This window comes from Cajanus cajan, chromosome 10, assembly GCF_000230855.2.
Source record: "Cajanus cajan strain Asha chromosome 10, NIPB_CcT2T_4, whole genome shotgun sequence".
Taxonomy (NCBI): Eukaryota; Viridiplantae; Streptophyta; class Magnoliopsida; order Fabales; family Fabaceae; genus Cajanus; species Cajanus cajan.
The window spans coordinates 12,230,352-12,248,985 of NC_138526.1; the positions used below are offsets into that span (position 1 = coordinate 12,230,352).

Below are 18,634 nucleotides of genomic sequence, written 5' to 3' on the forward strand. Positions count from 1 at the left end.
ATGCCTTTGGGTTGGTTTTTCATAAAATTGTACGAAATTCCATTAATAATCGGTCAATAAAAGAAAATTGGAGGGGTTCCTGTAAAATCCATAATCTCCTGCATAAAGGCTCACAAAAATACTCCCTCGCGTCAATGACAGAAAGTCCTCCAAGAAGAAGAGGATAGGGAGAGCCACTCACTTTTCTAAATAAATGAACAAAAATAAAAAATTGTATTGCATTTGTGCATCACACACACATTAGTTGCACATTCAAAGACCTTATCATGAGGCAACTGCATAAAATAGAAAAATAGAAAATTGCTTGTGTATGACAGCAGCAAGCAAAATACAAAGATTCAGAAAATCAGCAGCATCATACAGAATAATTGAGCCTGGAGAGGCTTGCCGAAAGAATACTCTCAAAATAACTGAGCCTGGAGAGGCTCGCCGAAATAATACTCTCTCATAATAACTGAATTTAATTTCTTTAGCAATTTAAATTCTGTACAGCAAAAGCCAAAAACATAAAAAAAAAAAGGCAAAATACAGAAAAAGCCAAAAAATAAAAAAGGCAAGGATACAGAAAATCCAACAATCAGTTTGCACAGAATAACTGAGCCTGGAGAGGCTTGCCGAAACAATACTCCTCATCCCCCACATCAAAGAATAATTGAGCCTGGAGAGGCTCGCAGAAATAATACTCCCCAGAGAAACCTCAACTCACGCTCTTGGACTCAAAATCCCCAGCAAGAGCTATCAAAGCAAGATCGACGACATTCCCAATGGAAGCACGATCACCCAAGCAGAATATCCAAGTCAAAGGACTTAAACTTCCTCAGTGAAGATAGCTCTCCAACTCAAGTGTCGAGTGAGGCTAAGCCTGTAGAGGCTTCCTAAATAATACTCTGGGATACATAAGATCCCCAAATCCCCAGTCGCCTACTCAAGAGGCATCCCTGCAGAAGGAGAAAAAATAAAAAAATCAATAATCATTCCCCAAGTGGAATCTGGCTCTCAGCCAATCATTGAACGTCAAGCTGATACGCCTAACAGAAGAGGCTAATCAAAATCAACGACAAAATCCCCCAGTGGATAACAGCCTAACACAGAGGCAGCAAAATCAGAAAACCAAAAGAGACACCCGAACAAGGATAACCGGGATACTCCACCAACGTCGAAAGGACGTCAGCCAATCATAAGGCACCGCTCACATCAGAAAGAGCATCTTTGTGTCTGCACCCAAAGGAATCAGAAATTCCCCAGTGGGAACCAACTACGCAATGGAAAGTTGGGACACAAGAACCTATGAGTAACTGCACATCCCCTAGACGGATCCCTGCGTTATCCAGCCCTTAGTGGCACAAAATCAAAAAACAACCGTCGAAGCAGCATCGTGGACTGTGGAGACAAAATCATCACGAATCCCTGGAAAGGAGATATTCACGCTACCCCGTCGTCACAAACACGGAGGTATGCAGCTTCCGGCTCGGGCAATGAGCGAAGCTATCTCTGGAAAAGGGATACTCACCGCTTGCCGTTGTCACAAAGGTACTTAGCTTCCGGCTCAAACAAAGAGTGAAGCTAAGCCTGGAGAGATGGTACTTACAGCTTCCAGCTTGGGCAACAAGCAAAGCAAGGCCTGGAGAGGCAAAACTCACACTGCTCACCGTCGTCACAAGGATACTTAGCTTCCGGCTCGAACAAAGAGTGAAGCTAAGCCTGGAGAGGCGGTACTCAACCATCAGCGTCATCAGAGGCGCGTTGATGTCCAACTTCCGGCTCGGGCGTCGAGTGAAGTTGACCTTGGAGAAGGTAAACTCAGCTACCGAGGATGTCAGAAGCGCCGAGGTATGCACCCACCTGGAGAGGCTACTCAACATTTTTCCACCGGAAGACGCTACAAGTCAGAAGGTCGGCACAATACCCGGACAATTGGGTCAACTCCTTTACTTGTCAGCCGATACACCAAAAGGCCGTCCGACTAAGTAAAGGGGGGGCAGCTGTAGACCCCTAAAATTGTCCGGGTCGGAAATAAAGCTTGAAGACTCTCGAAGACTGAAGGATAATCAGCCAGAAGGACTCCTCGAAGGCCCTAGGAGGGTTCTCTGTAGGTCTAGAGGTCTTAGAATAGCTCAAAATAAGGAAGTGGAGGGAAAAAGCCCAATACGGCCGTACTGAACTTAATACGGCCGTATTCAAGCTTCAATACGGCCGCAGCGAAACTCAATACGGCGTATTGAAGTTTCTGAAACTTCAATACGGCCGTACTGAAGTCAATACGACCGTATTGACACTTCAATACGGTCGTACTGAAGTCAATACGACCGTATTGACACTTCAATACAACCGCAGCGAACTCAATACGGGCGCATTGAAATTTCTGAATTTCAATACGACCGTATTGAACTTCAATACGACCGTATTGAAGTTCAAAAATTTCAATACGGCCGTATTGCCCCTGTAGGCCGTATTGCGCCTATTCCCTATAAATATGACGTCAATTGGACGTCATTCCACACTTTTTAGATAGTTTCAACCCTCTCCTTGAGTATTCTGGGGTTTTTGAGCAGTGTTCTGCCCTAGAAATCACTCGAAGAGTTGATCCGACGAAGTTCTTGAGCCCCGAGCCATTTTGCTGGAGGATCGAACCTAGTCGAGGGGAAATCTTTTTGATTCCCTTAGTTAAAATTTTGTTCTAGGAGAGCGAGGAGCGGGCTTGTAGAGCGAGGGAACGCCAAAACGTTTCCTAGTTCTTTGCAATATATAAAAGCACGCTTCAAGAGGTTTCCCTTCAATCCTTCCTTTTACTGCTTTCTGTGTGCATATTTAAACTGTCATCATGTAGATAGTCAATTTATAATTGCTTAGAATAAATAGGGGTAATTTAGTAATTTTACGCTGTTATTTTAGAAAATAATCTGTCATAGGGAACCCGAAAGGGGCGCTGTGGGGTGCTAACACCTTCCCCACGCGTAACCGACTCCCTTACCCAACTCTGGTTGTAGTGGCCAAAGTTGATTTTTAAATCAATTGCCTTATCCCTTTTTCCAATGTTTTGAGTAAAACATTGGTGGCGACTCCACGAACCCTCCTTTTATGAAAACCACTAATCCATGGAGGGTCCCGCTTGGGATTAACATGGATTAGTGAGCCTTTTAATAAAATTGCTCGTTTGACGAGGTCTCAGTTTGAGAATAAGTCATTCTAGCAATCCACTATTTTTAAACAAATAAACGAGTCCAACCATCCTTCGCGAATGCCGAAAGCCCGTTTCGGGCCGGTGGCGACACTCATACACACATATTCAACCCCCCTTTATGTGGTTCATGTCTAACTTCACTTTCTAGATGTAAATTTAACACATGATGAATGAATCCAGAACGGGCTGTTCTGGATCTGAAACAGGTCGTTCTGGCCACTTTTGATGTCTATAAATAACATACTCAAGCACTGCTCCTTGACACACTCTCTGAAGACAAAGGAAAACTAAGAGAAAAAGATCAACCAGATTTTGCTCTAGCTTCATCTTCTGCTTATCCTGGTAAGGGGGAGTGAGAAAGCTCACTCGGGGGTGTGGGAATAATTGTTGAGTAGCTGGATTGACCCCCAATCCCTTTCTTGATGCATGCTTCTAGGAACAAGAAAAATATGAAAGTTTTCTATTTTGCTTTCGAAATGTTTTGTTGTGTTCCTTGTGTGATGTTGAGTGTAAATATGCGTTTGATTTCAAAATTAGATAATTTTTTTATATGAAGTAGAGTGTTCTGTGGGTTCTTGTGGGAAAGCCCAAGAAGTGAAATTAGGGATATGATCTTTGGATGAATTTTGAGGCATTATATGTAAAATTGATGATGGATTCATATTTTCGATAATATTTAAAGTGTTTTGAAAAATTAAAATATTATATTAATTGGTTGGTTGTAGTAAATACGTGAAATCATGAAGTTGAATCTATGGCCTTTATGCTTCGCATATTATGAATTGAGAATTGAATGGGTATGATGTTGGATAATTTCTTGGTACGGTTTATGTGCTATTTTGATGTATATGACTACGAGAAGTTCTTTGTATGAGACTATGTGATTATGACGTGAAAATGTGAAAAGTGAACATATGATCTGTGATATGATATTATGAGATAATGTGACATGAGATATGATGAGACATGATAAGTGAAATGTTGAGTCAATGAAATAGTGGATGTGTGACATGCATCATGTGCATATATGACTCCAGGTGTGCTGCTTAGGCCGCATGCCAGTGATGTATTGCTATTCCAGGTGTACCTTGGGTCACTAGTGATGAAATGATCTATCCCAGGTGTGTCGCTTAGGCCGCATGCCAGCGATGTATTGAACTATTTCAGGTGTACCTTGGGTCACCAGTGATGTATTGAGCTATTCCAGGTGTGCCGCTTAGGCCGCATGCTAGAGATGTATTGAGCTATTCTAGGTGTACCTTTGGTCACTAGTGATGTATTCTAAATGAACGTGCCCCAAGGTATGTTGCTATAGCAACATACCAGTGATGAGAAATGTGCAACTTTCGTATGGTGCCACATGCATACATTTATGAGTTGAATCCATGACATTATTGCATGATAAGTGAATGTATATGTATTATAATGCATCTATAACTTGGTTATATGTAACTTGTGTGGTATTTGTTATGATTGTGTGTGTTGCCTAACATTTATTTATACATCTGAACCAGAGTGAGATGTTTCTCACTCTCTTGTTGCTTTATGTGTATTTTTAATGTGTTGCAGATTATCATCAACATGAGGATATTGGTGATGAGGTTTAAGCCTCATTGTGGGGTGTGCTCTGATAAGACATGTGACATCGGGGCTTAGTTAGGATTAGTATTGGTGTTTCATTACTATTATTGTATTTTGGAAAGATTAATGTTTTATTTTGTCAGCATTTTCGCAGGAATGTACTTTAAGAAAATTTGCGAAATATGAATGTGAACTCTCTATCTATGTGTTTTGGAACCTTATTTCGATTAAGAAAATTTTATTTACCCAGGAATGTACTTTAATTTATTATTTATTATGTATATGGGGTAGAGGGTGTCACATGTTGATTGTAAATATGTGTTTAATTTTGAAAATAAACAAGTTTTGATATAAATTAGAATGCTCTGTGGGTTTCTGTGGGAAACCCTATGAATAGAAATTAGGGATATGCGAATTGAATGTGTATGATGTTGGATATATTCTTGGTATGGTTTATGTGTTATTTTGATGTATATGCCTACGAGAAGTTTCTTGTATGAGACTGTGAATATATGAGACAATATGAAAAGTGAATGTGAGACATGAGACATGATGATATGTGACAATGAGACATGATATATGAGTAACTATGACATGTAAAGTGATGAGTCCATGAAGTGTGAATGTGTGTGACATGCATCATGTGCATCTATGAGAAGGGTACGATATGGAGTTCACAGTTAGGGAAGGCCCTCCTTGTGTAACAGCTTGGTGGAGTCTTAGGGGATAATGCAGTTTGGATGTCTCGATTCCGCCCGTTTATAAGCACGAGACGTAACTTGCGCAGCTTTGCTATCCCAACCAGACCCTAGCAGTATATCCTTCTAGTTGAGAGTGTATGGGTAGCTCCCTACATGTACTCCTAGGCTACCTTAGGTGTGTTGTTTAGGCAGCACACTAGTGATACGTGATATATCATTGGCGCCACATGCATGCATTTATGAGTCGAGTCCATGACATCATTGCATGATAAATGAGTATGCATGTGATATTGATTGTGTATGTGTATTGTTTACATGTGATTTGTGCTTGTGAATTGTATTATGTTTGTTGTGTGTGTGTGTGTTGTCTAACCTTTATATCTGCACCTGAACCTGAGTGAGATGTTTCTCACTCCCTTGTTGTTCTATGTGTATTTTATTGTGTTGCAGGTGATCATCAACATGAGGATGTTGGTGATGAGGCTTAGGATTCAGTTGGGCGTGCTCTGATAGGATATGTGACATCAGGGTGAAGCTAGGCTTAGTTTAGGATTTCATTATTGTTATTTTGTTTTGGAAAAACTCATGTTTCATTTTCTTATAAATTTTGCATTTGACCATGATTTCAGTTTACGAACGTGAATTCTCTACTCTTATGTTAGTGGAACCATTGCTTTAATCCTAAAGATTTTATTTAACCCAAGATGTTTTTATAATTATTATATATGTACGTTGGGGTAGAGGTGTCACACTTAGTGGTATCAGAGCCAGGTTGATTCAAACTGGATGTGTGTGTTATTTATTTATCATGATTCTATTATGTACTTTGATAGTTTTTGTAACATAGTAGGTTATTTCAGAAGGCCCAAAAGCCCAATATGGGTGATTTAGTAGCCCAAAATGGGTCGTTCCCAAACTAGAACGGGCCATTCCAAACTACTAAATTGACCTGTAAATCATAGTTGAGAACGGGCCATTCTGGAGGGAGTACGGGGCGTTCTGGAGGGAGTACGGGCCGTTCTAGATGGAGAACGGACCGTTTTGGATGGATCCTAGAATGGGCGGTTCTGGTTTCAAAATGGCCCGTTTTGCATGTGATTTTTGTAAGTGATGAAGGGGTGCAGAACGGGCCGTTCCGGATTCAAAACAGGTCATTCTGGCCACTCATGAACTTCTATAAATAGGGGTTCTGTGGTTGAGGAGAAAGTGAAGTTTTTAGAGAGAAGTTTTAGAGAGAAGGACTTTGGGTCTATGAGCTCCTTTCTCTCCCAAATTTCTCTATATGATTACTTTTCTTCTCTAGATCACTAATGCCTTTTGTCTTTTCTTCAAATTCAGGGTATGAAGCTTGTTTTGGGAGGATTGAAGTTCCAGGTTGAGCTTCGAAAGGGAATTCTACTTCTTCTCAGTTATTGGCTATTTTGAGCCAATCTTTAGGTGGGGGAAGCTAGAAGGTTTGTTGTTTAGGTTGCATGTGAGTTTAGAAACTCAATTGATGCATGAATGTTGAGAATCCATAAATGGATTGAAGAAAATCCCATTTTTGGGGTTTTGAGAAAAAAAAGGATTTTCATGATTTTGATGCATAAGTTGGATGCATGTGAGATCTAAGTTTATTTAAGTTGTATGGAGCCTATGCATTCTGTTTTTGTGTTTGCATGTGGCTAGATTTGTTGGTTTGGATGAGAGTTTTTGAACTCTCTAACTGGGATTTAGGTCAGGCACAGGTTGAGCACGCCGGGCATGGATGAGCTTAGAGCTCTCGGGTTGGTGTTAGGCCAGGCGCGAGCTGACTGAGCCGAGCGTGAATATGTTTATAAATAATTGATTTAAATTGATGCTTATACATGTTTAAAGTTGAAGTTTTAGATCATGTATGTATGAGTTATCCAAATTAATATTTCTCTTAGTTCACTAGTAGTAGTGCGATTCCACTAAATGTAGAGACCATGGCGGGTCATTACACTTTTATGGTATCAGAGCTGGTTGAGTCTTTTGGGATACTCTATGGGGGGTGATCCTTCTAGGTTTTTGTTGTGTCATATCTCTGATATGTGTTAATTTTGGTGAGTTGTAGTGGTGAAGTATTAGTAAAAGAATGTTTGAATTCTTTTAGTAGGGTGAGGCCTTAGTTTGATCAGATTGTTAGGGCTATGGAGATGATGGCCATGGTGATGAAGCAGCAAAGTGCTCACTTTGCTCAGATGGAGGCGGGTAGGGTTGCAGCTGAGGTAAAGGATTTGAAGGATTTGAAAGATTTAGCAGAGTTTAAAGGATGTCAGCCTCCTCAATTCAATGGGGATTCAGATCCCGATGTGACAGATTAGTGGTTCAGCGAGATGGAGAAGATCTTTAGTGTTCTGGGGTCTTCTGAGGAAAGAAAATTGGTCTATACAGTTTACATGCTGGCAGGCGAGGTTGAGTACTGGTGGAGAGGCACCAGGCAGATGATGGAGAGTATAGATGTGGTTGTAGATTGGGATTGCTTCAAGGAAGTTTTCTTGGAGAAGTATTTTTCGGACAGCGTTAGATACGCTAAGGAGGTTGAGTTCATAAGAGTACATCAGGAGAGTTTGTCTGTTTCTGAGTATGCTATAAGGTTTGAGCATCTGGCTCGTTTCTACTCTCAGGTCGTATCTGAGGCTTGGAGATGTAGGAAGTTTACAGAGGGGTTGAGGCATGAGCTGAAGAGGGTCATAGTCTCTATGTCCATAGAGGAGTTTCTTGCCTTGGTTGAGAAGGCAAAGACTGTTGAGAGATTGGAGGGTGGTGGTAGCAGCAGTAAGGCTGCTAGAGTTCAAGAGGGATCATCTTTATCTAGGAGAGGAGACCAGTAGAGGGGATCCTATGACAGGCCTGTTCAGTCTCAGAAAGGAGCTGTTAGTAAGGGACCTCTTCCTACTACTCCTAAGAGTGGAGCATAGTCGGTGCAGTGTTACAAATGTGGAGAAGCCCACATGGTTAGAGATTGTTCCCATTCGAGGAAATTTTTTCAGATGTGGTAGGCCAGGCCACATTTCTAGAGATTGTCAGATACCACGGACTCCATCGGGGAGTGCCCCGAGGCCAGTCAAGCTTACGATTGCGAGGGGAGTATTTTTCTTTATCAGGTGTAGAGGCTTCCACTTCATCAGATTTGGTGAAGAGGAAGGAGAAGGCAGAAGGTGAGGATGTTTTGTTCTTGTTTGATTTTGGTGCCACACATTCATTTTTTTCTGTTGATTGTGTGGCGAGATTGGGTTGTTCGTGTCTGCATGGCACGTTGATTTGTATGTGTCTACTTCAGCTTCAGTTTTTGTGGTGACATCAGAGATGTGTGTGAGATGCCCGATAGAGGTGTTTGGTAGGAGGTTCTGAGTGAACCTGATTATGTTGCTCATGGTAGATATTGACATAATCTTAGGGATGGATTGGTTATCTGTCCATCACATCCTTATAGATTGTGCTCGGAGAGATTTGGTATTCCCTCAGTTTGAGGATGAGGTGATATTATTAGCGGGTCAGGCTGAGCATTTCTTAAGAGATGGAGCTGAGTGCTTCATGTTGTTTGCCTCCTTGAGTGTTGAGACGGAGAGGGTCATCATTGGGATTAAGATTGTTAGTGAGTTTCCTGAGGTTTCTCAGTGTGCTGGGATTGCCACCTATGCATGATGTTGAGTTTAGCATTGATCTGGTACCAGGTGCAAGACCAATATCAGTGGCTCCTTATAGGATGGCTCCAGCTGAGTTGGTAGAGTTGAAGAGACAGATCGAGAATTTTTTGGAGAAACAGATGGTGAGGCCCAATGTTTCTCCTTGGGGTGCCCTAGTACTGTTAGTAAAGAAGGATGGTGGGGCTCGTTTGTGTGTTGATTATCGGCAACTGAATAAGTTGACGATAAGGAATAAGTATCTCGAGGATTGATGATTTGATGGATCAGCTGAGGGGAGCTTCGATATTTTTGAAAATTGATTTGAGATCCAGATACCATCAGATCAGGGTAAAGGATAGTGACATACCGAAGACTGCTTTCAGGACTAGGTATGGTCATTGTGAGTATGTAGCAATGTGTTTTGGTGTCACTAATGCTCTAACAGTGTTCATGGATTACATGAACTGGACTTTCAGGTCATTCTTGGACAGATTTGTGGTGGTATTCATTGATGATATTTTGGTGTATTCTAGATCTTTAGAGGATCACCGTGAGCATCAGATTTTGGTTTTGGAGCTGCTGAGGAAGAGATAGTTGTATGCCAAACTGTCCAAGTGTGAGTTTGGTTGTCCGAGGTGAGATTTTTTGGGGCATGTGATATCGGCAGAGGGGATTGCAGTGGATCCATCCAAGGTGGAGGTTGTGATTCAGTGGGAGCGTCCGAGGACTGCTATGGAGATTATGAGTTTTGTTAGGTTAACGGGTTACTATCAGAAATTCATAGAGGGTTTCACTCAAATAGTAATAATGCCTTTGACTTAACTGACTCGGAAGGATAAGTTTTTTGTTTGGATGGACGCTTATGGGCAGAGTTTTCAGTAATTGAAGGGGTGATTGACTACTTCTCCAATTTTTGTATTACCTGACACTGGTGAGCATTGATGTTTCTCACCGGGGTTGGGTTGTGTGTTGATGCAGGGAGGGAGAGAAGTGGCATATCCTTGGAGGAAAATTAAGACTCATGAGAGGAATTATCCTACTCATGATTTGGAGCTTGTAGCTGTGGTGTTTTCCTTGAAGTCGTGAAGGCACTATCTGTATGGTGTGAGATTCAGTGTATTCAGTGATCACAAGAGTTTAAAGTACCTGTTTGATCAGAAGGTGTTGAATATGAGGTAGAGGAGGTGGATGGAATTCCTAAAGGAATTGGATTTCTAGTTGATGTATCATCCTGGGAAGGTGAGTGTGGTAGCAGATGTATTGATTAGGAAATCCATTCATATGTCGGCTATGCTGATTAGGAAGTTGGAGCTGATTGAGCAGTTCAGAGATTTGAGACTAGAGGTGGAGGTTGTTCAGGATCACATTAGTTATGGTATGATCACCATAACTAATGAGTTATTGAGACAGGTGGGAACTAAGCAATTACAGGATCCAGAGTTGTTGAGGATTTTGGGATTGCTTGGTACCAAGAGGGCAACTGGTTTTGAGCTTAGTGCTGATGGAGATTCCCGAGTGGAAATGTGATAGTGTCACTAAGGACTTTGTGGTTGGGTTGCCTAGGACAGCTAGGAACAGTGACTCTATCTGGTTGATTGTTGATAGGTTGACAAAGTGTGCGCACTTTCTTCCTGTCAAGAGGTGGTCCTTGGAGAGGCTTGCACAATTGTATATTAGAGAGATAATACGGTTGCATGGAGTGCCTTCTAGTAATATCTCTGACAGAGATCTAAGGTTTACTTCCAGGTTGGTAGACTCTACATCAGGCTTTACGGACGAGGTTGAGGTTAAGCTCCGCTTATCATCCACAGATTAATGGTCAGTCAGAGAGGACAATTCAGTCACTAGAGGATCTCTTGAGAGCTTGTGTGTTGGATCATCTTGGTAGCTGGGAGAAGGTGTTAACATTGGTACAGTTCACTTATAATAACAGTTATCACTCGAGTATTAGCGTGGCGCCTCTTGAGGCTTTGTGTGGAAGGATGTGTAGGACTCCATTATGTTGGTATCAGGAGGGTGAGTCAGTAGTGGTTGGTCCAAAGTTAGTTCTTTAGACAACTAACATGATGAGATAGATTCAGGAAAGGTTGAGGGCTACCCAGAGTCGATAAAAGTCCTATGTTGATAGGAGGAGGAGACCTCTAGAATTTGAAGAGGGAGAGCATATGTTTCACGTTTCACAGTTGAGGAACTACATCAGAGACCCGTGTCATGTAGTAGAGATGGATGAGGTGCAAGTTAGAGAAAACTTGACCTATGAGAAGACATCGGTAGCTGTGGTTGATCACAAGTTGAAGAAGCTTCGTGGCAAGTCCATAAGCTTGGTGAAGATTCTTTGGGATGCAGCTACTAGTGAGGCTACCCGGGAGGTGGAGAGTCAGTTCAAGGAACAGTACCCATTCCTATTTTCAGGTAAGCCTATTTTCGGGGACAAAAATTCCTATTTGTTTGGGGGTATTGTAACATATTAGGTTATTTCAGAAGGCCCAAAAGCCCAATATGGGTGATTTAGTAGCCCAAAAAGACTCGTTCCCAATCTGGAACGGGCCATTCCAAACTACTAAATTGACCTGTAAATCGTAGTTGAGAACGGGCCGTTCTAGATGGAGTACGGGCCTTTCTGGAGGGAGTACGGGGCGTTCTGGAAGGAGTATGGGTCGTTCTGGATGAAGAACGGGTCATTCTGGATGAATCCCAGAACAGGCCATCTTGCATATGATTTTTGTATGTGATGAAGGGGTGCAGAACGGGCCGTTCCGGGTTCGGAACAGGCCGTTCTAGCCACTCTTGAACTTCTATAAATAGGGGTTGTGTGGTTGAGGAGAAAGTGAAGTTTTTAGAGAGAAGTTTTAGAGAGAAGGACTCTGGGTCTGTGATCTCCTTTCTCTCCCAAATTTCTCTGTATGATTCCTTTTCTCCTCTAGATCACTAATGCCTTCTGTCTTTTCTTGAAATTCAGGGTAAAAAGCTTGTTTTTGGAGGATTGAAGTTCCGGGTTGAGCTTCAGAAGGGAATTCTACTTTTTCTCAGTTATTGGCTATTTTGAGCCAATCTTCAGGTGAGGGAAGCTAGAATGTTTGTTGTTTAGGTTGCATGTGAGTTTAGAAACTCAATTGATGCATGAATGTTGAGAATCCATAAATGGATTGAAGAAAATCTCATTTTTGGGGTTTTGAGAAAAAGAAGGATTTTGATGATTTTGATGCATAAGTTGGATGCATGTGAGATCTAAGTTTATTTAAGTTGTATGGAGCCTATGCATTGTGTTTTTGTGTTTGCATGTGGCTGGATTTGTTGGTTTGGATGAGAGTTTTTGAACTCTCTGACTGGGATTTAGGCCGGGCCCAGGTTGAGCGCCCCGAGCATGGAAGAGCTTAGAGCTCTCAGGTTGGTGTTAGGCTAGGCGCAAGATGACTGCTCCAGGCTTGAATATGTTTATAAATAATTTATTTAAATTAATGCTTATGCATGTTTAAAGTTGAAGTTTTAGATCATGTATGTATGAGTTATCCAACTTAATATTTCTCTTAGTTCACTAGTAGTAGTGCCATTCCACAATGTGTAGAGACCATGGCAGGTCGTTACACTTTTATGGTATCAGAGCCGATTGAGTCTTTTGGGATACTTTGTGGGGAGTGATCCTTCTGGGTTTCTGTTGTGTCATATCTCTAATATGTGTTAATTTTGGTGAGTTGTAGTGGTGAAGTGTTAGTAAAAGAATGTTTGAATTCTTTTAGTATGGTGAGGCCTCAGTTTGATCATATTGTTGGGGCTATGGAGATGATGGCCATGCTGATGAAGCAGCAAAGTGCTCACTTTGCTTAGATGGAGGCGGGTAGAGCTATGACTATGGCAGCTAGACCGGTGGTCTCTTAGGATGGAAAGATTTAGCTGAGTTTAAGAGATGTCAGCCTCCTTAATTCAAGGGGGATTTAGATCCTGATGTGACAGATCAGTGGTTGAGCGAGATGGAGAAGATCTTTAGTCTTCTGGGATCTTTTAAGGAGAGAAAATTGGCCTATGCAGTTTACATGCTAGTAGGTGAGGTTGAGTACTGGTGGAGAGGAACTAGGCAAATGAAGGAGAGCAGAGGTGTGGTTGTAGATTGGGATTGCTTCAAGGGAGTTTTCTTGGAGAAGTATTTCCCAGACAACGTTAGATACGCTAAGGAGGTTGAGTTCATAAGACTACATCAGCGAAGTTTTTCTGTTTCTGAGTATGCTATAAGGTGTGAGCATTTGGCTCGTTTCTACTCTCAGGTCGTATCTGAGGCTTGGAGATGTAGAAAGTTTACAGAGGGGTTGAGGCATGAGCTGAAGAGGGTCATAGTCTCTATGTCCATAGAGGTGTTTCCTGCCTTGGTTGAGAAGGCAAAGACTGTTGAGAGATTTTGGGTGGTGGTAGCAGCGGCAAGGCTGCTACAGTTCAGGAGGGATCATCTGGATCTAGGAGAGGAGACCAGTAAAGGGGACCCTATGATAGGCCTGTTCAGTCTCAGAGAGCAGCTGTTAGTAGGGGACCTCGTCCTGCTACTCCTCAAGGTGGAGCATAGTCGGTGTAGTGTTACAGATGTGGAGAAGCTCACATGGTTAGAGATTGTTCCCTTTCGGGGAATTTTTTTCAGATGTGGTAGGCTAGGCCACATTTCTAGAGATTGTTAGATACCACTGACTCCATCTGAGAGTGCCCCGAGGCTAGTCAGGCCTATGGTTATGGGGAGAGTATTTTTCTTTATCAGGTGTAGAGGCTTCCACTTCATCAGATTTGGTGAAGGGGAAGGGGAAGGCAGCAGATGAGGATGTTATGTTCCTATTTGATTTCGGTGCCACACATTCATTTTTTCTGTTGATTGTGTGGGGAGATTGGGTTGTTGGTGTCTGCATGGCACATTGATTCGTATGTGTCTACTTCGGCTTCAATTTCTGTGGTGACATCAGAGATGTGTGTGAGATGCCCGATAGAGGTGTTTTGTAGGAGGTTCCGAGTGAACCTGATTATGTTGCTCATGGTAGATATTGACATAAACTTAGGGATGGATTGGTTATCTGTCCATCACATCCTTATAGATTATGCTCGGAGAGAGTTGGTATTCCCTCAGTTTGAGGATGAGGTGATATTATCAGCAGGTCAGGCTGAGCAGTTGATAAGAGATGGAGCTGAGTGCTTCATGTTGTTTGCCTCCTTGAGTGTTGAGACGGAGAGGGTCATCATTGGTATTAAGATTGTCAGTGAGTTTCCTGAGGTTTCCTAGATGATGTGCTGGGATTGCCACCTATGCATGATGTTGAGTTTAGCATTGATCTAGTACCACGTACAGGACCAGTATCAGTGGCTTCTTATAGGATGGCTCCAGCTGAGTTGGTAGAGCTGAAGAGACAGATCAAGAATTTGTTGGAGAAACAGATGGTGAGGCCCAATGTTTCTCCTTGGGGTGCCCCGCTACTGTTAGTAAAGAAGGATGGTGGGGCCCATTTGTGTGTTTATTATCGGCAACTGAATAAGTTGACGATAAGGAATAAGTATCCACTTCCGAGGATTGATGGTTTGATAGAACAGCTAAGGGGAGCTTCGGTATTTTAGAAGATTGATTTGAGATCCGAATACCATCAGATTAGTGTAAAGGAGAGTGACATACCAAAGACATCTTTCAGGACTAGGTATGGTCACTATGAGTACGTAGTGATGCGTTTCGATGTCACTAATGCTCCAACAGTGTTCATGGATTACATGAACTGGATTTTGAGGTCATTCTTGGACAGATTTGTGGTGGTATTCATTGATGATATTTTGGTGTATTCTAGATCTTTGGAGGATCAACGTGAGCATCAGAGGTTGGTTTTCGAGGTGCTGAGGGAGAGATAGTTGTATGCCAAACTGTCCAAGTGTGAGATTGGTTGTCCAAGGTGAGATTTTTTTGGGCATGTGATATCGGCAGAGGGGATTATAATGGATCCAGCCAAGGTGGAGGCTGTGATTCAGTAGGAGCGCCCGAGGACTTCTACGGAGATTAGGAGTTTTGTTGGGTTAACGGGTTACTATTAGAGATTCATAGAGGGTTTCTCTCGAATAGTAATGCCTTTGACGTAACTGACTCGGAAGGATCAGCTTTTTGTTTGGATGGTCGCTTGTGTGCAGAGTTTTCAGGAATTGAAGGGGTGATTGACTACTTCTCCAATTTTGGTATTACCTGACACTAGTGAGCATTGATGCTTCTCACCGGGGGTTGGGTTGTGTGTTAATACAGGGAGGGAGAGTAGTGGCATATGCTTCGAGGCAACTTAAGACTCATGAGAGGAATTATCCTACTCATGATTTGGAGCTTGCAGTTGTTGTGTTTGCCTTGAAGTCATGGAGACACTATCTGTATGATGTGAGATTCAGTGTATTCAATGATCACAAGAGTTTAAAGTACCTGTTTAATCAGAAGGTGTTGAATATGAGGCAGAGCAGGTGGATAGAATTCCTAAAGGACTTCGATTTCTAGTTGATGTATCATCCTGGGAAGGCGAGTGTGGTAGCAGATGTATTGATTAGGAAATCGATTCATATGTCGGCTATGCTGATTAGGGAGTTGGAGCTGATTGAGCAATTCAAAGATTTAAGACTAGAGGTGGAGGTTGTTCATGATCACATTAGTTGTGGGAACTAAGCAATTACAAGATCCAGAGTTATTAAGGATTTTGGGATTGCTTGGTACTGAGAGGGCAGCTGGTTTTGAGCTTAGTGCTGATAGAGATTCCCGAGTGGAAGTGTGATAGTGTCACTAAGGACTTTGTGGTTGGGTTGCCTAGGACAGCTAGGAACAGTGACTCTATCTGGGTGATTGTTGATAGGTTGACAAAGTGTGCACACTTTCTTCCTGTCAAGAGGTGGTCCTTGGAGAGGCTTGTACAGTTGCATATTAGATGGATAGTATGGTTGCATGGAGTGCCATTCTAGTATTATCTCTGACAGAGATCCAAGGTTTACTTCCAGGTTGGCAGACTCTGCATCAGGCTTTGGAGACGAGGTTGAGGTTGAGCTCCGCTTATCATCCACAGATAAATGGTCAGTCGGAGAGGACAATTTAGTCACTAGAGGATCTCTTGAGAGCTTGTGTGTTGGATCATCTGGGTAGCTGGGAGGAGGTGTTACCATTGGTAGAGTTCTCTTATAATAACAGTTATCACTCGAGTATTGGCATGGCGCCTTTTGAGGCTTTGTATGGAAGGAGGTGTAGGACTCCATTATGTTGGTATCAAAAGGGTGAGTTAGTAGTGGTTGGTCCAAAGTTAGTTCTTTAGACTACTGAGATTATGAGATAGATTCAGGAAAGGTTGAGAGCAACCCAGAGTCGATAAAAGTCATATGCTGATAGGAGGAGGATACCTCTAGAATTTGAAGAGGGAGAGCATGTGTTGCACGTTTCACAGTTGAGGAACTACATCAGAGACCCGAGTCATGTGATAGAGATGGATGAGGTGCAAGTTAGAGAAAACTTGACCTATGAGAAGACACCGGTAGCTGTGATTATCACAAGTTGAAGAAGCTTCGTGGCAAGTCCATCAGCTTGGTGAAGATTCTTTGGGATGCAGCTACTGGTGAGGCTACCTAGGAGGTGGAGAGTTAGTTCAAGGAACAGTATCCATTCCTCTTTTCAGGTAAGCCTATTTTCGGGGACGAAAATTCCTGTTTGTTGGGAGGTATTGTAACATAGTAGGTTATTTCAGAAGGCCCAAAAGCCCAATATGGGTGATTTAGTAGTGCAAAACGAGTCGTTCCCAATCTGGAACGGGCCGTTCCAAACTAGGAAATTGACCTGTAAATTATAGTTGAGAACGGGCCGTTTTGGATGGAGTACGGGCCATTCGAGAGGGAGTACGGGGCATTCTGGAGGAAGTACGGGCCGTTCTGGATGGAGAACGAGCCGTTCTAGATGAATCCTAGAACGGGCCATTCTAGATGAATCCTAGAACAGGCCGTTTTGGTTTTAGAACGGGCCGTTTTGCATGTGATTTTTGTACGTGATGAAGAGGTGTAGAACCGGCCGTTTCGGATTCGGAACAGGAGGTTCTGGCCACTCTTGAACTTCTATATATAGGGGTTGTGTGGTTGAGGAGAAAGTGAAGTTTTTAGAGAGAAGTTTTAGAGAGAAGGACTCTGGGTCTGTGAGCTCCTTTCTCTCCGAAATTTCTCTGTATGATTTCTTTTCTCCTCTAGATCACTAATGCCTTCTGTCTTTTCTTGAAATTCAAGGTAAGAAGCTTGTTTTGGGAGGATTGAAGCTTCGGGTTGAGCTTCGAAAGGGAATTCTACTTTTTCTCAGTTATTGGCTATTTTGAGCCAATCTTCAGGTGAGGGAAGCTAGAATGTTTGTTGTTTAGGTTGCATGTGAGTTTAGAAACTCAATTGATGCATGAATGTTGAGAATCCATAAATGGATTGAAGAAAATCTCATTTTTGGGGTTTTGAGAAAAAGAAGGATTTTGAGGATTTTGATGCATAAGTTGGATGCATGTGAGATCTAAGTTTATTTAAGTTGTATGCAGCCTATGCATTGTGTTTTTTTTTTTGCATGTGGCTAGATTTGTTGGTTTGGATGAGAGTTTTTAAACTCTCTGACTAGGATTTAGGCCAGGTGCAGGTTGAGTGCGCCAGGCGTGGAAGAGCTTAGAGCTCTCGGGTTGGTGTTAGGACAGGCGCGAGCTGACTGCGCCGAGCGTGAATATGTTTATAAATAATTGATTTAAATTGATGCTTATGCATGTTTAAAGTTGAAGTTTTAGATCATGTATGTATGAGTTATCCAACTTAATATTTCTTTTAGTTCACTAGTAGTAGTGCGGTTCCACTAAGTGTAGAGACCATGGCGGGTCATTACAGTTTTTTTTGCTTGTTGTGTACTTTAATGGTGTTTTGGTTGGTGATGATGATAATGATCATGTTTCCTTGTGTTGTTAGCATTGTGTTTGATTGTGTGTTGAGTTCTCAAAATATGGCTAGTAGACATGATATAGCTTAATTGATGTTATTTATATTATTTTTCTTAATTCTCATGATTTCTTATTTGTTTTGATACTTCTTGCTTACGTAAGAAGTAGTGGTTGAGTGGTATTGCTTGTGTTGCGAGCATATGTTCAAGTAGTAGTGGGTGAAGCGCTGTTGTAATCAACTAGAAATTATTGGAACCTTGGATGTAGGTGAGACATTGATTTGTTGAGTGTATTAAGATTTTATGGTTGATGGAGTTTCCAAAATCTATAATCGTAGAGATTGAATCCAAAGAGGTTGTATGTTGAGAATTAGAGTTTGGAGTGTTCTTGATGAAAGGTTGAAGTGTTGGTGTTGTATGATTTGAGATTTCTATTGGTTCCTATGGGAAACCCTAAAGGAATGCATTGGTGGTTGTAAGAGGAGATTGTTTGAAGAGGTAATTATATGAGTAAATTGTATTATTTTAAATGTTTATCGTATGATTTAGAACGTTTTTACCGGTTGTATGAAGAGATCTATGATATGCAATGATGTTAATCTGTTGTGTTACTCAATGTTATCCTCTA

General features: G+C 41.9%; 1 protein-coding gene across 1 annotated transcript; it reads left to right on the forward strand.

The window, feature by feature from the left end:
* The first annotated feature begins 13,063 nt into the window (after positions 1 to 13,063).
* Positions 13,064 to 14,346, forward strand: LOC145952309 (uncharacterized). Its single transcript, XM_083064649.1, has 3 exons — positions 13,064 to 13,354; positions 13,466 to 13,693; positions 13,957 to 14,346. Exons 1-3 carry the CDS (start codon positions 13,064 to 13,066, stop codon positions 14,344 to 14,346), a joined length of 909 nt encoding a protein of 302 aa, XP_082920775.1.
* The last annotated feature ends 4,288 nt before the right edge of the window (positions 14,347 to 18,634 follow it).